Source organism: Crotalus tigris, unplaced genomic scaffold, assembly GCF_016545835.1.
Source record: "Crotalus tigris isolate CLP2741 ecotype Arizona unplaced genomic scaffold, ASM1654583v1 scf7180000017611.44802233496:7321179, whole genome shotgun sequence".
Lineage (NCBI taxonomy): Eukaryota > Metazoa > Chordata > Lepidosauria > Squamata > Viperidae > Crotalus > Crotalus tigris.
The window spans coordinates 6,385,211-6,404,666 of NW_024096511.1; the positions used below are offsets into that span (position 1 = coordinate 6,385,211).

The following is a 19,456-nucleotide window of genomic DNA, read 5'->3' on the forward strand; positions in this document are numbered from 1 at the left end:
ATTAAAAGCCTACAGAAAATAAATAGCCAATTAAAAATCAAACGTTCCAAGTTGATTAAAATAAAACATGTTAACAGAGATCAGTGTGCGCATGCCTACCCTGGGTATATTTTACGTACTACAGTTTGGCCATCCCTGGCTCAAAAGGAAGTACTGGTGGCAATGTTAACAGAGCTATAACTGTATTCACCTGTTCAGAGGAAGTGATTATGCAACTAATTCAGACATACAATTTCTATTCAGATTTGGTAAACACCACATCCTTCACAAAAGTATGAAGAGGGAGAATGGGGTACCAAAACATATCTTTGAGAATAGCCTGGGGCTGAATAATTAGGCCCATTTGTATATGCACAGACTGGATTCCAAATGATCTGCACAATATGGTTTTACAATTTCCTAAAATTAATGCAGCCCTAAGAAATTTAAGTCATATTTTATTTTATGACCATACATGGGCTGATACTAATCAGTTGTCATGGCTACTTTAGCTCAAGACCAATGCACTGAAATAAAATTTTGGGGTTCTTGGTATTCCAACTCCCATGATGTACTGGAGGTGTGTGTTGTTGGTTAAAGCTACTGATGAAATGTTTTTCATTTCATCTAACTGCATCAGAATTAATTCTTGTAATAGAAATTACTCAATTTATGGTATGAAACCATATTACAGATATGAAACCAATATGTCAGTATTAATAACCCTGCTCAAGCTTTCTCCTATGTCAGCGGTTCTCAACCTGCGGGTCGCAACCCCATTTGGGGTCGAACGACCATTTCACGGGGGTCGCCAAACAACGCAGTCTGCCATTTTTCCCCCCTTTTCCTTAGCTGTGCTACTCCCTTTTATTCTATTGGCTTTTGAAAGCCAATAGAATAGACTCTCTTGAATAGAGTCTAATTCTATTGGCTTTCAAAAGCCAATAGGAATTGTCCAGGCTGTCTCTGCCCTGCTGAGCCCGCCAAAAGTCCCATTCTGCAAACGGTGCTGCAAGTTGTCTGCAGCGAAGGCGAGCTGTCTGGAAGTTTCCACCCCTCCCTGCTGAGCAACTACTAAAAATGTAAGTAAAAGAGAGCCAGGGGTGGGAGGTGGGAGGCTGGCGGGCCACAGGGAGGGTTGCTGGCGCGTGTGGGGCCCGGCGGGTGCCTTACCTCCCTTGGGCTGGGCCAGCTAGTGGCCCAGCCGGTGGTCGGCCTGCTCCATCTCTGCCGCTTGCCAGCTACGCCTCGGCTCGGCCGGTGCAGGGGGCGGCACCACGCATGTGCGGCGCTCCCGGGCAGGGAAAGTCCTCGACTTATGACTGGTTGGGTAGTCCTCGACTTATGACCGGTTGGAGGTCGCGGCCTTAAAAAGGTTGAGAACCACTGCCCTAGGTTCTAGCTGTGGCTTTTAAGAATAGACTTTTGTTGTGTTTTTAAATCTAGGTAAAATTAATTAAATTCAATTTGGAAATAAAACCCTGAAGACATGGGGAACATAACTATTCATTGCAGCCACCTGAAAATTTTCTCCAGTGCTTATGACAGCACCACCCATGTGTAAAATCAGAGAAATGTGCAATTGACACATCAAGGTTGAATTCCTAGATTACTTTACTATCCTTTGATCTCTGCAGATAATGGGAGATGACCTTGAGACAAATATGCAAGACTATTACATAAAGAGAGATAGCTGATACATTTTATAAATCCTGGGAAGCAAAGTATTATCTGGAAGATGCTCAGGCTGGGATCTCTCTGATTCATTAAGGTTTAAGAAGGAAGGGAGAGAAAGCACTATAAGGCTTGCAAGATTCTGTTATTATAGCCAATCTCAGTGTAGTTCTGATTTTCTTATGGAACTGATTTTTTTGGTCTAGTTTACCTAATTTAACAACTCTACAGCAGGGGTCCCCAACCCCCAGTCTGTGGACCAGTACCAGGCCATGGCATGCCAGCAACTGGGCCGCACAAACAAGTAAAGCCCCATCTGCAGGATGTAGGCAGCACACAAAACCACACCGTCTCCGGTCCACGGAAAAATCTCTTTCCACATAATCGGTCCCTGGTGTCCAAAAGGTGGGGACCTCTGCTCTAGAGAATTGAGATGACTCTGATGGAAATATGAAATAACTTTTTCCTATATACAAAGAATGTTGAAACGTCTTTTAAGATCTAACAAACAGGAGAGTGGTCAGAAGCAGCTCAGGCAGACACCTTCCTAGTTCATCAGAGTTAAAGTGGGAGGGAGGGGGGATGGAGGGAGGGAGAGGGAGAGGGAGAGAAAATTACAACCACAATTAGCACCAGAATCTCAGTTGTTAGTTAGACACTATGTGACTGTTTTACTCAATAACTACAATCTTGGTACTTACAGTTACAGTAATTAAACAATTTTCTGGTCATTAAATGGCTAGATCAAAAGAGCTGTCTGCTGATTTCAGTTCTGCACAGAACTGAAATCTTCCTGGCAGGCAGTTCCTTGAGAGTGAAAGGGCTGCTTGCCAGAGGATTTCAGTTCTGTGTGGAGCTGAAATCCTCCTGGCAAGGAAGCCCTTTCAAACTCAAATGTTTCAGCTCTATTCCTGCAGCCCCACAAGGAATTTTCTCTCTTCTCTATCCCTTCTGCTTGCAACCTTTCTCATGAGCTTCCCAATTGGCTTTCTGCAGAAGCTGGCAGAGAAGACTGCAAATGGCAATTACATGATTGTACAGTTCTTGGCAATTAGTCATAAATACAAGCCAGTTGTCAAGTTCCCAAAATATGGTCATCTGACTGTGAAAGGAAGGTGCAGTGAGATGTTTTGCAATGGCTGTGCTTTATTGGCATGGTAACTTTGGTTATTAAAAGGTATTCCTAGTCTGAAGACTATCTTCATTTTGTGCAATGACAATAACAGTCCCAAACAAGTCCCAAGCAAGTCTATTTTCAGTTTACAAATGATTCATCTATTGTCGACTTTAAACTTACTTTTCTGATATTTAAGAGATAATTGCTTATCTCGTTTAGAAATAATATTTAATGAGCAAAGGAACTTGGCCAAGAATCAACATGGTCAAGTGGGGATTCTTCACTGGACCAGAAATTTACAATAGCAGTAATAGGCAAATTATGCAATGTCTCTAATGCTTTTCTGTGTCGGAAGCAGACTGTTGTGCAGTGTAGAAAATCACTATGGAGCAGCTCACAAGCATGAAATGCACACAGTGGTGAAACAACAAGGGAAATTTGAGGGAAAAAAGCAAGATCTAAAAATCTTGCATACATACTGTACGTCGAAGTGTGGTATGTCCACCTGCCCACCTAGCAATTCAAAAACATGTAAATGCAAGTAGATAAACAGGTACCACTTCGGTGGGCATATTAACAGGGACATGAAAGGAGTACCCAACTGGGCATCTCCCAGGCAATGGTGAAGTCACCAGCTAATCCTTTCAACCTGGAAGTGTAGTAGGTTTTTAATGCAATCTTTACCCAAACTCAGTACAACAAATGTAATTCCAGATCAAAATTCCAAACAATATATAAACACACACAGAGATATACACGATAAGCATTGGAAATGTTGCTCTTGGGATGCTTAATTTGTTAGTTGTCTTAGTTCTGTCTAGACAGATGTACGCATATCTTGTTAAATTAGAGAAATTAAATTTAGTCCTGGACATTTAAAAATACATATTTTCTACTGATTATAGAGAGGCTTCTCTATGGACAGGGAATCACGATCATTCAGTAATCTGTACATCTGTATATCTCTTCTGAAGTTAAATCAATTGAAATCTGTTGAATGCCAAGTAGCTCCCTCCCTCTCCTCCATAAAGGAATGAATTCTGTGGTTTGTTTTACCTCTGAGTACATTACATAAGCAGTAATGCACCATCTGATCTATTATTTAATTCACTTAATTGGATTCAGATTCTGCAGTGCTTTAATATCTTTTAATACATTTAAAAGCACTGCATTTTACTAATTTCCAAACTATCACTGGGATATGCATCTTGCATTTCAAAGCAGCTGGGCAAAAAGAAATTAGTTAACATTTTCCCTTGTTCTTTGCCAAATAGTTTTAAAAAGCATGTTTCTTCTTTATGTTCCCCACCCTATAGTTTAGCAGATGAAGATACAGAAAAGGGAATACATAGTAGAAATGTATTCTTTGGGTAATTTGTCAATAAACTCCTTCTTTTGGTAACTTTCAATAAACTCTCCCATTCACCTACAATTTATAAGGCAAGCTACCTCATACCTGATAGCTTCCACTGCTAATTCAGTTAACATTGCAGTAATTGCTTAATGGAATGGTCAGCACATTTATTTCATATTTTATTAAATTTCATTGGCAGAGCAAATGTACTACTGTTCCAGCTACTAGTATTGTTATTAATGTGTCTCCATAACATATTTTCTTTTCTATCCATTTCTCAGTGTTTAGTACTTATTAGCAACTCTATAAAGTCAAAACACTAGAATAAAGATCCTTCCAACAATGCAATAAAATTGTCAAGAAACTCCCCCTTAAAAGTTTTTTTTAATAATTCTGAATAGGCAATCATCAATATAAAAGGGGGGGGGAAACGACATTGCCATAGGTGTATACTATAGGCCACCCAACCAAACACAGGAAATAGATGAACTTTTTGCTAGTCAGCTAACTAAGGTATGTAGGAAGCACATCACAATAGTAATGGGGGACTTTAACTACCCTGACATCAACTGGGAGACAAACTCTGCACCAAGTGGAAGATCAAACAGATTCCTGACAAACCTAGCAGACAACTTTGTCTTCCAAAAAGTAGACAAGGGAACTAGGGGATTAGCCATATTGGATCTAATCCTCACTAACAGAGATGAAATGATAGAAGGTGTTGAAGCCATAGGAACCTTGGGAGGAAGTGATCATGCAATATTGGAATTCAACATTATGGAAGCACAAGCAATAGAACACAGTCAAACTAGAGTCTTGGACTTCAAGAGAGCTAATTTCAATAAACTTAGAGAGGGTTTGGGAAGGATTCCATGAATGAAAATCCTCCAGGGGAAAACAACTCAAGAGACTTGGGAAATTTTGAAAAGTGAGATAATAAAGGCCAAGTCTAGCACAATACCAACAAAGAGGAAAAATAACAGCTCTCAAAAGAAACCAGCATGGCTGCATAAAGAACTCTCTGATCAATTGAAAGATAAAAAGGACAAGTATAGAAAGTGGAAAGAGGGACACATAACTAAGTCAGAATATCAGCAAATAGCCCGAGCCTGCAAAGACGAAGTGAGGAAAGCTAAGGCTCAAAATGAACTAAGGTTTGCAACCAAAGTCAAAAATAACAAAAAAAGCTTCTTTCAACATGTAAAGAACAAGAAAAAAGTGAAGGAAACGATTGGTCCATTAGTGGGTGAAAGTGGCAAAAGGTGACAAGCAACAGGGAGAAAGCAGAACTATTTAACTCCTTTTTTGCATCTGTGTTTACACAAAGGGAAAAAACAGACCAACCTATCAAAAATAGTGCCATAAAAAACAAAATAGAAATACAAGTTAAGATAAGCAAGAAAATGGTAAGTGAACACCTGTCTAGCCTAGATGAGTTCATATCACCAGGACCAGATGGATTACACCCCAAGGTTCTTAAGGAACTGGCAGATGTGATCTCAGAACCACTGAACTATATTTTTCAAAGATCCTGGAGCACTGGGGAACTACCAGAGGACTGGAAAAGAGCTGATATAGTTCCCATCTTCAAAAAAGGGGAAAAAAAGGACCCAGGAAATTACAGACCTATCAGCCTGACCTCAATACCTGGGAAGATTCTGGAAAAGATAATCAAACAACGAATCAGTGAAAACCTTCAGGCAAAGAAAGTCATTACTAAAAGCCAATACGGGTTTGTCAAAAACAGATCATGCCAGACAAATCTTATTGCATTCTTTGACCAAGTGACAAAATTAGTGGACCAGAGGAATGCTGTGGATATAATTTACTTAGACTTCAGTAAGGCATTTGACAAAGTAGACCACAACCTATTACTTGATAAGATAGAAAAATGCGGGTTAGACAGCATCACTACCAGATGCATCCGTAGCTGGCTGACCGGCCATACTCAGCGTGTGGTCCTCAATGAAACTGCATCTACATGGAGGGAAATGTGTAGTGGGGTCCCCCAGGGCTCTGTTCTGGGCCCAGTGCTCTTCAACATCTTCATCAATGATCTGGACGAGGGGATAGATGGGGAAATCATCAAATTTGCAGACGACACCAAGCTGGCAGGAATAGCCAACACTCCAGAAGGCAGGCTTAGGATACAGGAGGATCTGGACAGACTTGAACACTGGGCGCTATCTAACAAAATGAAATTCAATGGTGAAAAAAGTAAGGTTCTATATTTAGGCAAGAAAAACCAAATGTACAGGTATAGTATAGAGGGTACCTTGCTCAATAGTAGTAACTGTGAGAGGGATCTCGGAGTCCTAGTGGACAATCATTTAAATATGAGCCTGCAGTGTGCTGCAGGTGCCAAAAAAGCCAACCCAGTGCTAGGCTGCATTAACAGAGGGATAGAATCAAGATCACATGAAGTATTAATACCACTTTACAATGCCTTGGTAAGGCCACACTTGGAATACTGCATCCAGTTTTGGTCACCATGATGTAAAAAAGATGTTGAGACTCTAGAAAGAGTACAGAGAAGAGCAATAAAGATGATTAGGGGACTGGAGGCTAAAACATATAAGGAACAGTTGCTGAAATTGGGTATGTCTAGTTTAATGAAGAGAAGGATGAGGGGGGACATGATAGCAGTATTCCAATATCTCAGGGGATGCCACAAAGAAGAGGGAGTCAAGCTATTTTCCAAAGCGCCTGAAGGCAGGACAAGAAGCAACGGGTGGAAACTAACCAAAGAGAGAAGCAACCTAGAACTAAGGAGAAACTTCCTGACAGTTGGAACAATTAACCAGTGGAACAACCTGCCTCCAGAAGCGGTGAATGCTCCAACACTGGACGTTTTTAAGAAGAAACTGGACAGCCATTTGTCCAAAATGGTATAGGGTTTCCTGCCTGAGCAGGGGGGTGGACTAGATGACCTCCAAGGTCCCTTCCATCATCATCATCATCATCATCATCATCACTATTATTATTATTATTATTATTATTATTATTATTATAGTTTAGATATATTTTTAAAACACCCAGTGTATTTTATTTATTTATTTTAAACTCTGCTGCTCACATTGGACATTATTTTATCATGGACATCATGATCTAGTAAAAGGGTAAAAGAAATAAAAAGTTCTACAAAGCTATTCTGCACCCTGATTCTGATACATATTATGAGAGTTCCATTAAAACACTACACACACACACACACACACACACACACACACACACACACACATATATATAACCTCAATTTTTAAAACAGAATGACATCATGATCTGAAAAAAACCCTGTACTTTGAAACTCATTCTTTGTAATAGCAACAAAACGTTTGGCAACTATGACACCTTTCAAGGTTATTTAATTATTCAATTTATTATCACTTCTTCTGGAGGTCAAGGCAGATGGAAAGGACGAAGGAGTCAATGGGTTCATAAAAATGGAAAATGTGTAAGCCTATTATTTTCTATAGATACGTGATTTGCATTTTTTTAAAAGTCTGAAATGTGTAGAAAGGATTAGGATAAATCCATCATTATGTTAGCAGATCTGACTGTTGAAAGTTCTAATTTCTCCATTCTATTGTGGAGACTGGGGAATTCTGGGAGTTGAAATCCACAAGTTTTAAAGTTGCTAAGGTTGGACACCCCTGCTCTAGTCTAGATTGTCAGATTCTCAAAATATATAACCGGCATCTAATTGCGTATCTGTTAAGGACTTCAAATCACATTTGTACAATTCTTTATGTAACCTCAAGATGTACAGAATTAGAAAACCTGACAAACATACTTAGGAGGAAATTCCCATGGTAATGAATCTCATGTTCAGAACAAAAATTTATAGTTGGAAGAAGAACTGCTTATTATTCTACATGTTAATGAGGAATAAGCATCGGGGTTCCTATAAATGGCAATTAATTCATAGATGATACAATTCTCCAAAAGATCTTATTACCCCACTTACCACAGACAGAGCCTCTCACTAATCTCCTTAAATGTGGATTTTCAGGGAGGTAGCGGTATTTGCATCCAAATATACTGAGGTTTGATGTATGATCTCCAAAGAAACGAAGCTGGCGATATCTCTCCCCACAGCGGTAACAGAAGTTAGTGTTGCATTGTGAGCAAGTCATATGGTCACAGCCTTCTGTTCTCTGAATATGAATCTTTAAAAGTAAAACAATCGTAAAAAGAATCGCTTTAAAAAAGGAAGATTCTTCACAACATTAAATTACCTCAATTGTTTTTTTGACAAATCATCCAACAAATTCTGAAGAAAGCTACTAATTTATTGATAGAGAGACTTATAGGAGAAGCTAAAAGGCTGCTGCAATTAAGGTTTTTAAAATGCTGTTTAAAGCCACAAAAATTCATAAAATTAAGAGACTAGTTATTTGCTCTATAATAATGATACAAATATAACTTAAATCTATGAAAAACAATTAAAATGCTGCAAAGTTAAGACATTGCATGATGACATGATTTTTCAGCAATTCAGAGACTTCACAAACAAGCATTCCAAGCCTGTCATTCTTAGCCAAGGAGAAAAGTTATTATCCCATAGACCAGTGGTTCTCAACCTTTTTAATGCCGCGACCCCCAACCGGTCGTAAGTTGAGGACTACTCAACCAGTCATAAGTTGAGGATTACTCAATTGGTGCAGCACCATTTGCAGAATGGGACTTTTGGCAGGCTCAGCAGGGCAGAGACCTAGCCTGGACAATTCCTATTGGCTTTTGAAAGCCAATAGAATTAGACTCTATTCAAGAGAGTCTATTCTATTGGCTTTCAAAAGCCAATAGAATAAAAGGGAATAGCACAGCTAAGGAAAAAGGGGGGGGGGAAATGGTGGACTGCGTTGTTTGGCGACCCCCGTGAAATGGTCGTTCGACCCCAAATGGGGTCCTGACCCACAGGTTGAGAACCACTGCCATAGACCATCACCAAGCAGTTGCTAGAGAAGCTCTCTGCTTAAGTCTTTGGACATAGATTTGTATTTATATAGTTCCATTGGTATGTTTTGGAAGGTAATCAACAGTATGAGTCTATGGTCAGATACACAGTACATAGACATCAACAAAGACTCCATGATACACATAGGCAGGGTTTTTTTTCTCACAGAACACCCAGAACGGAGTTCCGGCACCTTTTTTGGATGGAACCTTGTAGGGTAGGCAAGCCGGGTTGTATGACGTGTGTGAGTTCTGGCACCTTTTTTTTAAAAAAAAGAAAAAAAAGCACTGCACATAGGGATACTAAAAAGATTGAAATTTTGAATATTAAAATAATTAAATATATTTAATACATATATTATGTCCCCCCAAAATTCAATGAAAACTTGGTTCTTTTGATTTTTTTCTTATTAATTGATTGTATTTCTAGTTTATTAATGTTTGGTTATTAAGCAAATCCATTCAGTTGTTTATCTATTTAAGGTTATGTGTCTGTTGTTCCAAAATCTGAGTGGCTCACAATAATAAAACATATAACAAATGGGCTAATTAAATTCAAAAAAATAAAAAATATAAAGTTATAATTATATTAATGGTTTTAAATCAACAAAACATCACCACATAGAGTTTATACAAAAAGTCATAAAGAATCCTGAAAAGTGCCAATGTTATTTCTACTTTTTAGAAGCAAATCAAGATTCTAGGTATTTTATTTGTGAAAAATATTCCCTATTACCTCAAAAATATTTTAGAATATGCTGTAAGTTAGTAAAGCAGTATTTTTGCACAATGTGTTTAAAATTTAATCTGTTGAAACATATGACTTTTCAATTGTATAAGTTAACTATATAATTCAATTATTAAAATCCATCTCCTTAAAACTGTAGTATATTCGAAGTATTTTAAATTGCACTTGAAAGTTATAATCAAATTGATAGAAATTACATTTGCCAGTAAACTGCTTATTCATTTTCATCACAAACTTTTGAAGAAATTTGATAAATAGCATGTGGTAATTAATTCTAGTGCCACTTTATTGTGAATTTCCCCTTCCAGAGTACAATATAATGCAAAAATAACAAATAAATTCAATATCTTTTGTTAGCTACCATATTTTCTATAGCAAATCACTGGAAAGCTTTTTTTATGTAACAGTATTTAAACTTTGAAAAATGGTAGCAAAGAGTCTTGAATAATCCTTTACTTGAATTCTGTACAATACTCAATTTCATAACTTACAATTTTAAAACAGTAACCTTGCCTTGATATTAAAAATAAGAATTGCAGACTAGATACAAATTGCTAACTAACTGAAGGAAGTAGTCATTTGGTTTGCAGCCTGCTCTGCAGTAACCAAATAGATTAATTTATTTATAACAACAATAGGAATGTATATGAAAACAATGCTTGAAATCTGAAATGTCATTTTCAAATCAGGATGAAGTGTTCCAAAAATGTATTTTACTTTGGTTTTATATAATGAATATGCAGTTTGTAAAAACAAGCAGAACCAGTTGGTGGAAACATGCAGTATATTATCACCCTTAGAACATAAAGCCCAAGTTTGCTCAATAAAAATTCTTGTTATGTGTAGAAAGTTCATTCTCACTGGAATTTTCAATGTTGTCAAATGAAGAAACTTGAAATACCCTTTATTCCTACCGACAGATTTTGAGTTCTATATTCGTAAATGCATCAAACAATAGCTATTTAGCATACAGGCTGCATCGTCAGAATGAGGGAAAATCATCTTTTATTTTCAGACTACTTTGATGACATTATTTTCCTATTGACTGCCTTAATGCTATTTATGCACTTTCTTGCAAACATTTTGCCTTAATTTTACTTAAATGAATGCAAGAGCCTCACTGGTTCAATAACTTTTGGACAGTTCCTACAAAATAAATTTGCATGTTTCAACTTTTCAATTCATCTTATTTGTTTAAAAGCACAGATCAAAGAAATATTGCCTCTGGGGAAGAAAACAATCATCAACCAATGACCTCAAAATTTTAGGGGTTAACATTTTGTAAGATTTGGTCATTTTTTTTTCAAGATATCAGTAACAGAAGAAAGTAGCCAATTTGTAAAATCATGTGATGATGCTCATTCCTGAAAATACCATTGACATTTCATATACAATATGGAAACTAAGCTACATGGTAATTCACCTGCTAAAAGCAAATATTTTTTAAAAAAATAAACGAGTATTGGCATAATTTTTTAATTTTTTTAAAAACAAAATAGTTAAATGGTTTTAATTTTAAAAATAAAACATTTTCACATAAAACTGCATTGCACTGGTCTTTCTTTAGGAAACACGGGACAAATTTTGGCAATTCAATTAACCTTTCATCAATATTTTTTAAAAAATGCAGTATTTTTCAAAATTGCCAAATGCAGATTTCATCCCAAAAGTTCAGTTGAAATTTCTTTTTCTCCAATTTCTGATCAGTAATGTCTTGAAACAGAGAAATACATTATCAAATATCATTACCCAGACAGTGTATTCTCAGAACTTGTTATTTAAATACATCTTAACTTTAAAAAAAAAAAAAGTTGGAAATGAGGGAGGGTTAGGGTTATTTAACTTCTTTCTTTTCCTGAGAAGTAGATTGTTCACTGTTCAATATAAAGAGAGTGATAAGAGCTGTAATGTCAACAGATGATAGGGATTAATTTTCTCAGCTTGTTTCTTGGTAGGTGTTAGTTCTACTAATTGACTTTGCTCAAGCACTTCAAAGAGTATTAAATGAGCATGCGCTGCCTTCTTACCTTGCACTTTGGACACTTTTGAGCATTTCTTTGCCCATGTTCGATTTCACTGGCCCAGTGACGTAGCAGTTTGTCTCCCTTTTTGAACTCCTTGCAGTTGACACCTTCGTGCCACGGAGAATGGCACTTAAAACACCACACAAATTGGCAGGTTGGGCACTGGATCTGTTTAAATAAGAGCATAAAGCAATAAACATCTAAACCAATCGCCATTAATTGAGGCTGGGAAAGCATAGCTCAGCTCCTCCTTGCATGAAAATGACAAGGGGTAGATGGTGAAGGCATGTATCAAAAAAATCACCTAACACAGGTAGACCTCAACTTATTATCTGAATTGAGCCCAAATTTTCTCTTGTTAAGTGAGTTTTGCCCCATTTTATGACCTTTCTTGCCACAGTTGTTAAGTGAATCACTGCAGTTGATAACTTAGTAACCCAGTTGTTAAGTGAATCTGGCTTTCCCATTGACTCTGCTTGTCAAAAGGTCACAAAAGATGATCACATGATCTTGGGACACAGCAATAGTCATAAATATGAACCAGTCACCAAGCATCTGAATTTTGATCACGTGATCATGGGGATGCTGCAAAGGTCGTAACTGTGAAAAAACAGTCATAAGGCACATTTTGCAGTGCCATTGTAACTTTGAATGAACTGTTGTAAGTCAAGGACCTATTTCTAAGTCTACAACTTCTCACTTACTCACAAATTAAGATGAGGCTCTTAAGAAGCCTTACCAATGAGAGAAAAAGACATTTCCTAGGGAATTAACTTTGTTGGCAGTTTAAACCAATAAAATTCTCTTGCAATCAGAGTGGGGTCACTGCAGACTAATTTCTATAATTTATCTCCCTACCACACTAATTCCACATCAGCTGTCAGTACAAAACCTATTCTTATCACAAATATTAGTGCTCTAACCAAACCCAGAAGTTAAGAAGTAAAATATGCATTTATTATTACTAGCTAAAGATATTCATTTCATTATTTTTCCATTGAGGACCAACTATATAGACCAGCTTTTCCTTAGGAAATTGAACAAATTTAGAAAAAGTTGGAAACTCTTATTAACAATCAGTTGAAGAATGGTACATGGAAAACACTAATCAATATTCAATCTTCAGTAGATATAGAGGACAGGCTTTCTTCCAAGTTAATTAAAAAGCTAAATTGTAATATCTAAATTAATTTATATTTGTCACAGTAATGCCCACTTTCTTTTTGTAATCTTGGACCCCCTGGCTGCAAAGCCTGCCAGTCAAAGGCTGTGATCTCCAGTTTATAAAAAGTTACATGCCTCTGATAGATAGGATTGTCATCAAAGCCTTCAATCTTACATTAAATGGGATCTGCAACAAATCTTCAGGTGGAGCCTTATACAGTAAGAAAATGCTCTTGGTCATTGGCTGATAGACCATCTGGGAATTTGTTCAGGCTTTCTGTTATGTTAATTTTTCCTCATTATGGAAATGATGAAATGTTCATGTTTAAGTTTTGTAGTATACTAAAGTACTATCATTCTTACAATATTTTGGTAGTAATCTTTAAGGAATACAGGAATCTAAGTTTTCAATATGCCCTATGGACCAAGTACAATTACATAGTAATCTTTGTATGCTTATGTTTACTTTTCCTCTAAGGAAAGCAAATCTCATAAAATGAATAATGGAGACCATCTGCTGAATGCTTTGGGTGTTCTACTCCTAAAACAGGCAAACACATTCAGTCTTTACACTATTTCTCACCTGTTTTATGCCTTTATTTATTTATGTGCTGCCCATCTTGTCCAATGACTCTCAGACAGCTTTTAACTTTCATAAAAATCCATGTTACATTTATTATAACATGCCAAATAAAAAACTGGTGTTATATGTTAATCTTTCCTTATTAATACCAAGATAATCAATTTATCTTCATATTGGTAAGGCATTTTGATAGAACCCTATAGCTATTTGTCTGCAACAACCTGGATGTGATAAGGATTATGGATTTTGTTGCAATGGAACAAGTGTCTTCGTAAAATTCCACTAAGATTTTAGCAAGCTTCCTATTATTATGACATTTGACCAAGGCCAGTTCTCTTGAATGAGGTTTTGTATACATAAGAATTTATACAGCTCTCAAGGCTCTAAAAATATCACACAGCAAACCTGTTAGCAGAATATTAATTAAACAGAGATCAAGTTTATTATGTCTTCGTGGTCATTTTTGAATCATGTGTGTGTGTGTGTGTGTGTATGTGTGTGTGTGTATAAAAGATGACTGCAATATGGCCAAGCATTGCCTCTGCTTGAAATAATAGGAAAACAGTATAACACACAAAGAATAACCTCATAACTACAGTTCTTTGTTCTAGGCACTTCCCATAGCCACAGACTATGTCAAGACTGTGAGCTATATTTGTTTGACTTTATTCTTGCCTTTCATTCAGGAGTTCCAGTCCCTATTTTCTCTTACCATAAATGAGCCCCAATGAAATGGTGTGCTTAAATGGTGTGCTTAACAGCACTAGGGATTTCCATGTGCAAGATTCTCCCAGCCACCAAGCTCACTGGCCCAGTTGCTATCTCTTAGCCCAATATTTGAAAGGAAAAAAATAGAATGCTCTATATGTTTCTAGAGAAAAGACCCAAGAAATTGAATGAATGTTCTTTCTGGTAACATATATTTGGGCAAATACACTATCTATTCCTATATCGTATTTTCAACAGAATATGTTATAGTTTTAAAAATCAGAAATATGGTTTAAATCAAATCATGGCATTTTTTGCACTGCTTTGATTAGTCCTCCTGCCTCTGGGCAATTATCCTTCCAACCTGGTCTTCTACTTTTCCAAATTGCAATATTCTATCCTTGGTAGGAGCTGTTCAGCTGTGCTCTCTGCTTGACAGGCAGTAACTTAAAAAAAAAGCAGCTGACCTTTGAAATATTAATAATCATATGTAAATATGACCTAGTTGAGCAAGTTGTGTTCTTCATGTTCAACTAAAACCTAGTTTTTCAACACAGATATTTGGTCACTTGAACAATATGAGGTAAATTTGAATATCAAATTAAACTTAGCCAGACATAAACTGCTTATAGGGCTAAACCTGATAATTCTTTATTATCATTAAATTGCTAAGTATTTTTAATGAATTGGCAATTGCATTTGCACAGAAAAAGTGCAAAATTTAGAACCAATAAACACTGAAGTAAAAGGAGAAAACACTAACAGTTTTATACAAGCTTAACATGTACCATATATTACAAAGTATTGTCCTTTTTGGGTGTGTAGGAAACAGCTGGTATAATTTATTGCTTTTGCAAGATCAGCCATTGAAGGTATCTCCTCTATATGCAAAGAATGGTAAAGAGTAGTGTTCAAAGAAAGATAGCAAATGGCTTTTATTTTTGATGTCAGCAAAACTGAATCTATCCTTAAAAATCTGTCTGCAGAAGAAAAGCACTGATGATGTTATCTAGTTAGGGTAATGAAATGTCATGCACAAACACACAACCACTGAATCAAGCACTTGATCCTTTAAAAGGCTTACAAATACTTTAATGATTTGAAGAGGAGTACTTTAAAAAGTATCTAGGTAATGCTTTGTGCAGCCTTACAGTTTGTCTAATAAGATACAAAAATCTAACTCAATAACTTCTTGAAGTTCTTATGCTTACAAAATTGACCACACATCTCCATCATGTATCATATTATTATGTGTTCCTTCTATACATCCTTACTACTGCTATCAATATATTCCATGCCATATTCCAAATAAATAAATTTAGGATTTAGCCTGGTTCCCTACAGATGATTTGGATTTAATTTTCATCAGCTCAACCAACATAGTTAGTGGTTAGGACAACAAGCCTTGCAATATTCAACATCCAGAGGGCACCAGATTGCCTATCCCCAAGGTTTTGTGTGTGAAGATTTTCTTTTCCAACTGTGTTTCACACTGATTTTCAACCTAGTACACGGGTATCAAACTCGTGATGTCATATCACGACGTACCGTGACTTTTTTCCCACTGCTGGCAAGGGGTGAGCGTGGTTTTGGCATGATGCATCCAGCCCACGGGCTGGCAGTTTGACACCCCTGATCTAGTATATCTGACCAGATTGATGTTGTGTGTAGAAATGAGGGGGAGAGAATGCTATATATGCTGATGTGAGGAGAATATAAATAAAATAAATAAGCAGAAAAATGTTTTTCAGAAAAAAAAAATAATGCATAGAAATCGATAAGTTGCCGTTAAAGTGTACACCCTAACTCTCTGTAAATTTCAAGCTTTATTTTAGGAAAACAAGATATATCCACCCTAATGTCATATTGCCAGATTTTTTTCACTGCATGTCTTTCATGAACAATTGACATGCAAATTTAATTTTGATTTTCTTAAAGTATAATGGATTCCCAAAGGATAATTCCACAAAACAGTTCAGGTATCATGAGCTGAATAAATTATGGTTCAAAGCTCACAGGAATTTTTGTAGATTTTCTTAAATCAAAGTTGGTCATAATGTCCACAGTAACAAGTTACATATTTGCAAGGCATAGCAACTATTAGGAAGTTAAGGGGGGTGAAGCCTTTAAAGCAGCATTACTCAATATGCTGGCCATATTGTCTAGACAGCAGAATAGAGAAGAGTACTTTAAGAAATGAAGAAAGTGAGGGATGAGTAAGGATACCAGTCAATAACACATTCCAAAGTTCTAACTCTATTAACTTCGAATCTGCTTTCTAATACTTTCACTATGATTAAGAAAAACACAATTCAAGAGAGAATATAGAATATAAAGTACATTAGTCCTAAAACAAAAATTAAAAATACGAAAGAGATATATTCGTTAAGGGTCCTGTATTATAAAAATATTTTCAAAGAACACTATGCTTTTGTATCTAATTAATTCAATATGATGAAATATTAGATTATAAAATCCCATCTAATAAATATTACATTAAAATCTAAATATTAGGGCAGTACAGAGTTTCCAGTTCAGTTCCAAAAAGTCGTTTTAGCAAATATAAGAACATAGTCTAAGACTTTTTAAAGCAGAGGCATCTTTTCCAAGGATCATGTGACTGTCTTGTACAGCTGCTATATAATATCTTTAAATAGATTCACTTGCTTTAAAGAGGGTTACTTTTGATTCCCAGCACTATTTGAAAAACTTTTGTGGAACATAAATGAATTATTTACATATGATTTGAAGAACATTATTCAAGTTTAAGACTGTGTATCTACAGGTACTGGTTAGTGAGAAAAGCATGGGGATATTTAACTCCACTTAAATTGACGTGATAATCTCAATTTTGGTCAACCAACAAAATAACTATGTTATGTAGAAGAAACCTTGGTGGGACGTTTCTAAAACATTGTTCTATAAAAGTCTATGCTGAAAAACAAGCAAAACACCCAATTCTACATACCATACTGAGCATTTAAAAAAAAAAACAACCTTAAATATCAGTTAGTGCTGACTGCATCCTCCTGGCAATGAATTATCTACAACTACAAATTCTAAAATCAATTAGCATACCCATGAGTTTGGACTATGAGTTAATAATATATCAGAAACACATTAAATATTACAAGAGGAAAATGTGTTATACATTTCTCTACCAATCCCTAATTTGTAGTCCTGATCCTGTAGCTCACTGAACCACTGTTTCCAAATCTTGTTTTTACTATTATATAGTCTTTTAAATTACCCCAGCATCAGACATAAACATTAAAAATAAGAATCTAAAGCAAAGCTCTATGCCTATATTACGGATGATTCTTTCTATATATATACAATTTTTAATCTTGGACTCTGCACATGTAGTATCTTATCATGCATATTTTAGTTTGCATTTTTCCAAAAAATATACTGCACATATAACAACACATATATTTAGAGTAGAGCTGGAAGGGACCTTGGAGGTCTTCTAGTGCAGCCCCGTTCAAGCAGGAGAACCTATACCACAGGTCAGCAACCTGAGGCTCCGGAGCTGCATGTGGCTCTTTGAGCCTTCCCCTGCGGCTCCCAGCCTCCTCTGCCATTTGCAGAAAGAGACAAGAGACAGAAAGAGGCACTTGCCTTCCCTTCTCTCTCTCTCTCTGTGTGTGTGTTTGTGTGTAAAAAAGAGAGTGGACTCACGGTGTTCTCCGACGAGCTGAAAAGCTTATTGGGCGGAGCTCCTCCCTTTGCTGCGTCTCTGCAGGAAGCAGGAAACAGGAGGCAGGAAGGGCAGCCCAGCTATGCTGACTCAGGAATTCTGGGAGTTGAAGTCCATGAGTCATAAAAGAGCCGAGGTTGCCTACCCCTGAGCTTGTTGGAGAACAGCTTGAAGCCAGCTTGCCAGGTGAGCAGAAGATCGGAGAGAGGGACAGAGAGAGGGGGGGAGAGAGAGGAGAGAAAGAGGGGGGGAGAGGAGAGACAGAGAGACAGACCCTTTTGACATCTAAAACGAAGCTAACATTGCATATATCCTTTTTTACTTTTATGATATAGATATACCTATAACAAAGGTAAAAAAGGATATATGCAGTGTTAGCTTCATTTTAGATGTCAAAAGGGTTTTGTGGCTCCCAGTATTTTGTTTTCAGTGGAACATAGGTCCAACTGGCTCTTTGAATGTTTTGGGTTGCCTACCCCTGACCTATACCATCTCAGACAAGTGACTGTCTAGTCTCCTCGTAAAAATCATCAATGATGGAGGCAAGCTGTTCCACTGGTTAATTGTCCTCACTGTCAGGAAATTTCTCCTTAATTCCAGGTTGCTTCTCTCCCTGATCAGTTTCTAACCATTGTTTCTCGTCCTGCCCTCTGGCGCTTTGGTGAATAACATAACCCCCTCTTCTTTGTGGCAACCCTCAAATACTGGAATACTGCTATCATATCTCCCCTATTTCTTCTTTTCTTTAGACTAGCCAAACCCAAGTCCCGCAGCCATTCTTCATATGTTTTAGTCTCCAGGCTTTTGATCATCTTAGTTGCTCTTCTCTGAATTTTTTCCAAACTCTCAACATCTTTTTTGTGATATGGTGACCAAAACTGGCTGCAGTATTCCAGGTTTGGTCTTACTAGAGTTTTATAAAGCGGTAGTAATACTTCACATGATCTTGATTCTATGCCTCTGTTTATACAACCCAGGATTGTATTAGCTTTTTTAGTTGCTGTTGCACACTGCTGGCTCATAGTCAAGTGATCGTCCACTAGGACTCCAAGGTCCCTCTCACAGTTACTGTTTTTGAGCCAGGTCTCACCCCTAATAGAACTAAGCTTATATAGCTGCATTCTCATAGGTAAGATCTATTAACTGCCTAATTGAATTTCAGACTAAAGTGACACAAAGAAATCAGAATAATCCCAAGAGTAAAATGCAAAGCCCACCATGTACTTTGAGATGGATCGATTTCAGTGCAGTACCAACTCACAAAAGTAAAGCTGGGAAATTCAGCTAGCTACTCATATAGTACAATACTTAAAATAAATATTGCAAAAGACCACCAAATACTTCAGGGTGTAAGAACTGACAAACGTCATAAAATATTGCAGGGCCATTTCCAAATGTAGACAAAAAGACACAACAAACATAAGGATTAACACGGCATCTGACTAGCTA

At 36.8% G+C, this 19,456-nt stretch overlaps 1 protein-coding gene across 2 annotated transcripts in view; it reads right to left on the reverse strand.

Moving 5' to 3' along the window:
- RNF217 (ring finger protein 217) overlaps window positions 1–19,456 on the reverse strand; it is a 52,007-nt gene that overhangs the window by 13,099 nt on the left and 19,452 nt on the right. For both annotated transcript variants that reach the window (XM_039325322.1, XM_039325313.1), the window contains exons 3-4: window positions 11,856–12,020; window positions 8,092–8,293 (exon numbers count right to left, since the gene is read on the reverse strand). In XM_039325322.1, the coding sequence (XP_039181256.1) occupies window positions 8,092–8,293; window positions 11,856–12,020 (367 nt within the window). The remainder of the gene's footprint in view (window positions 1–8,091; window positions 8,294–11,855; window positions 12,021–19,456) is intronic.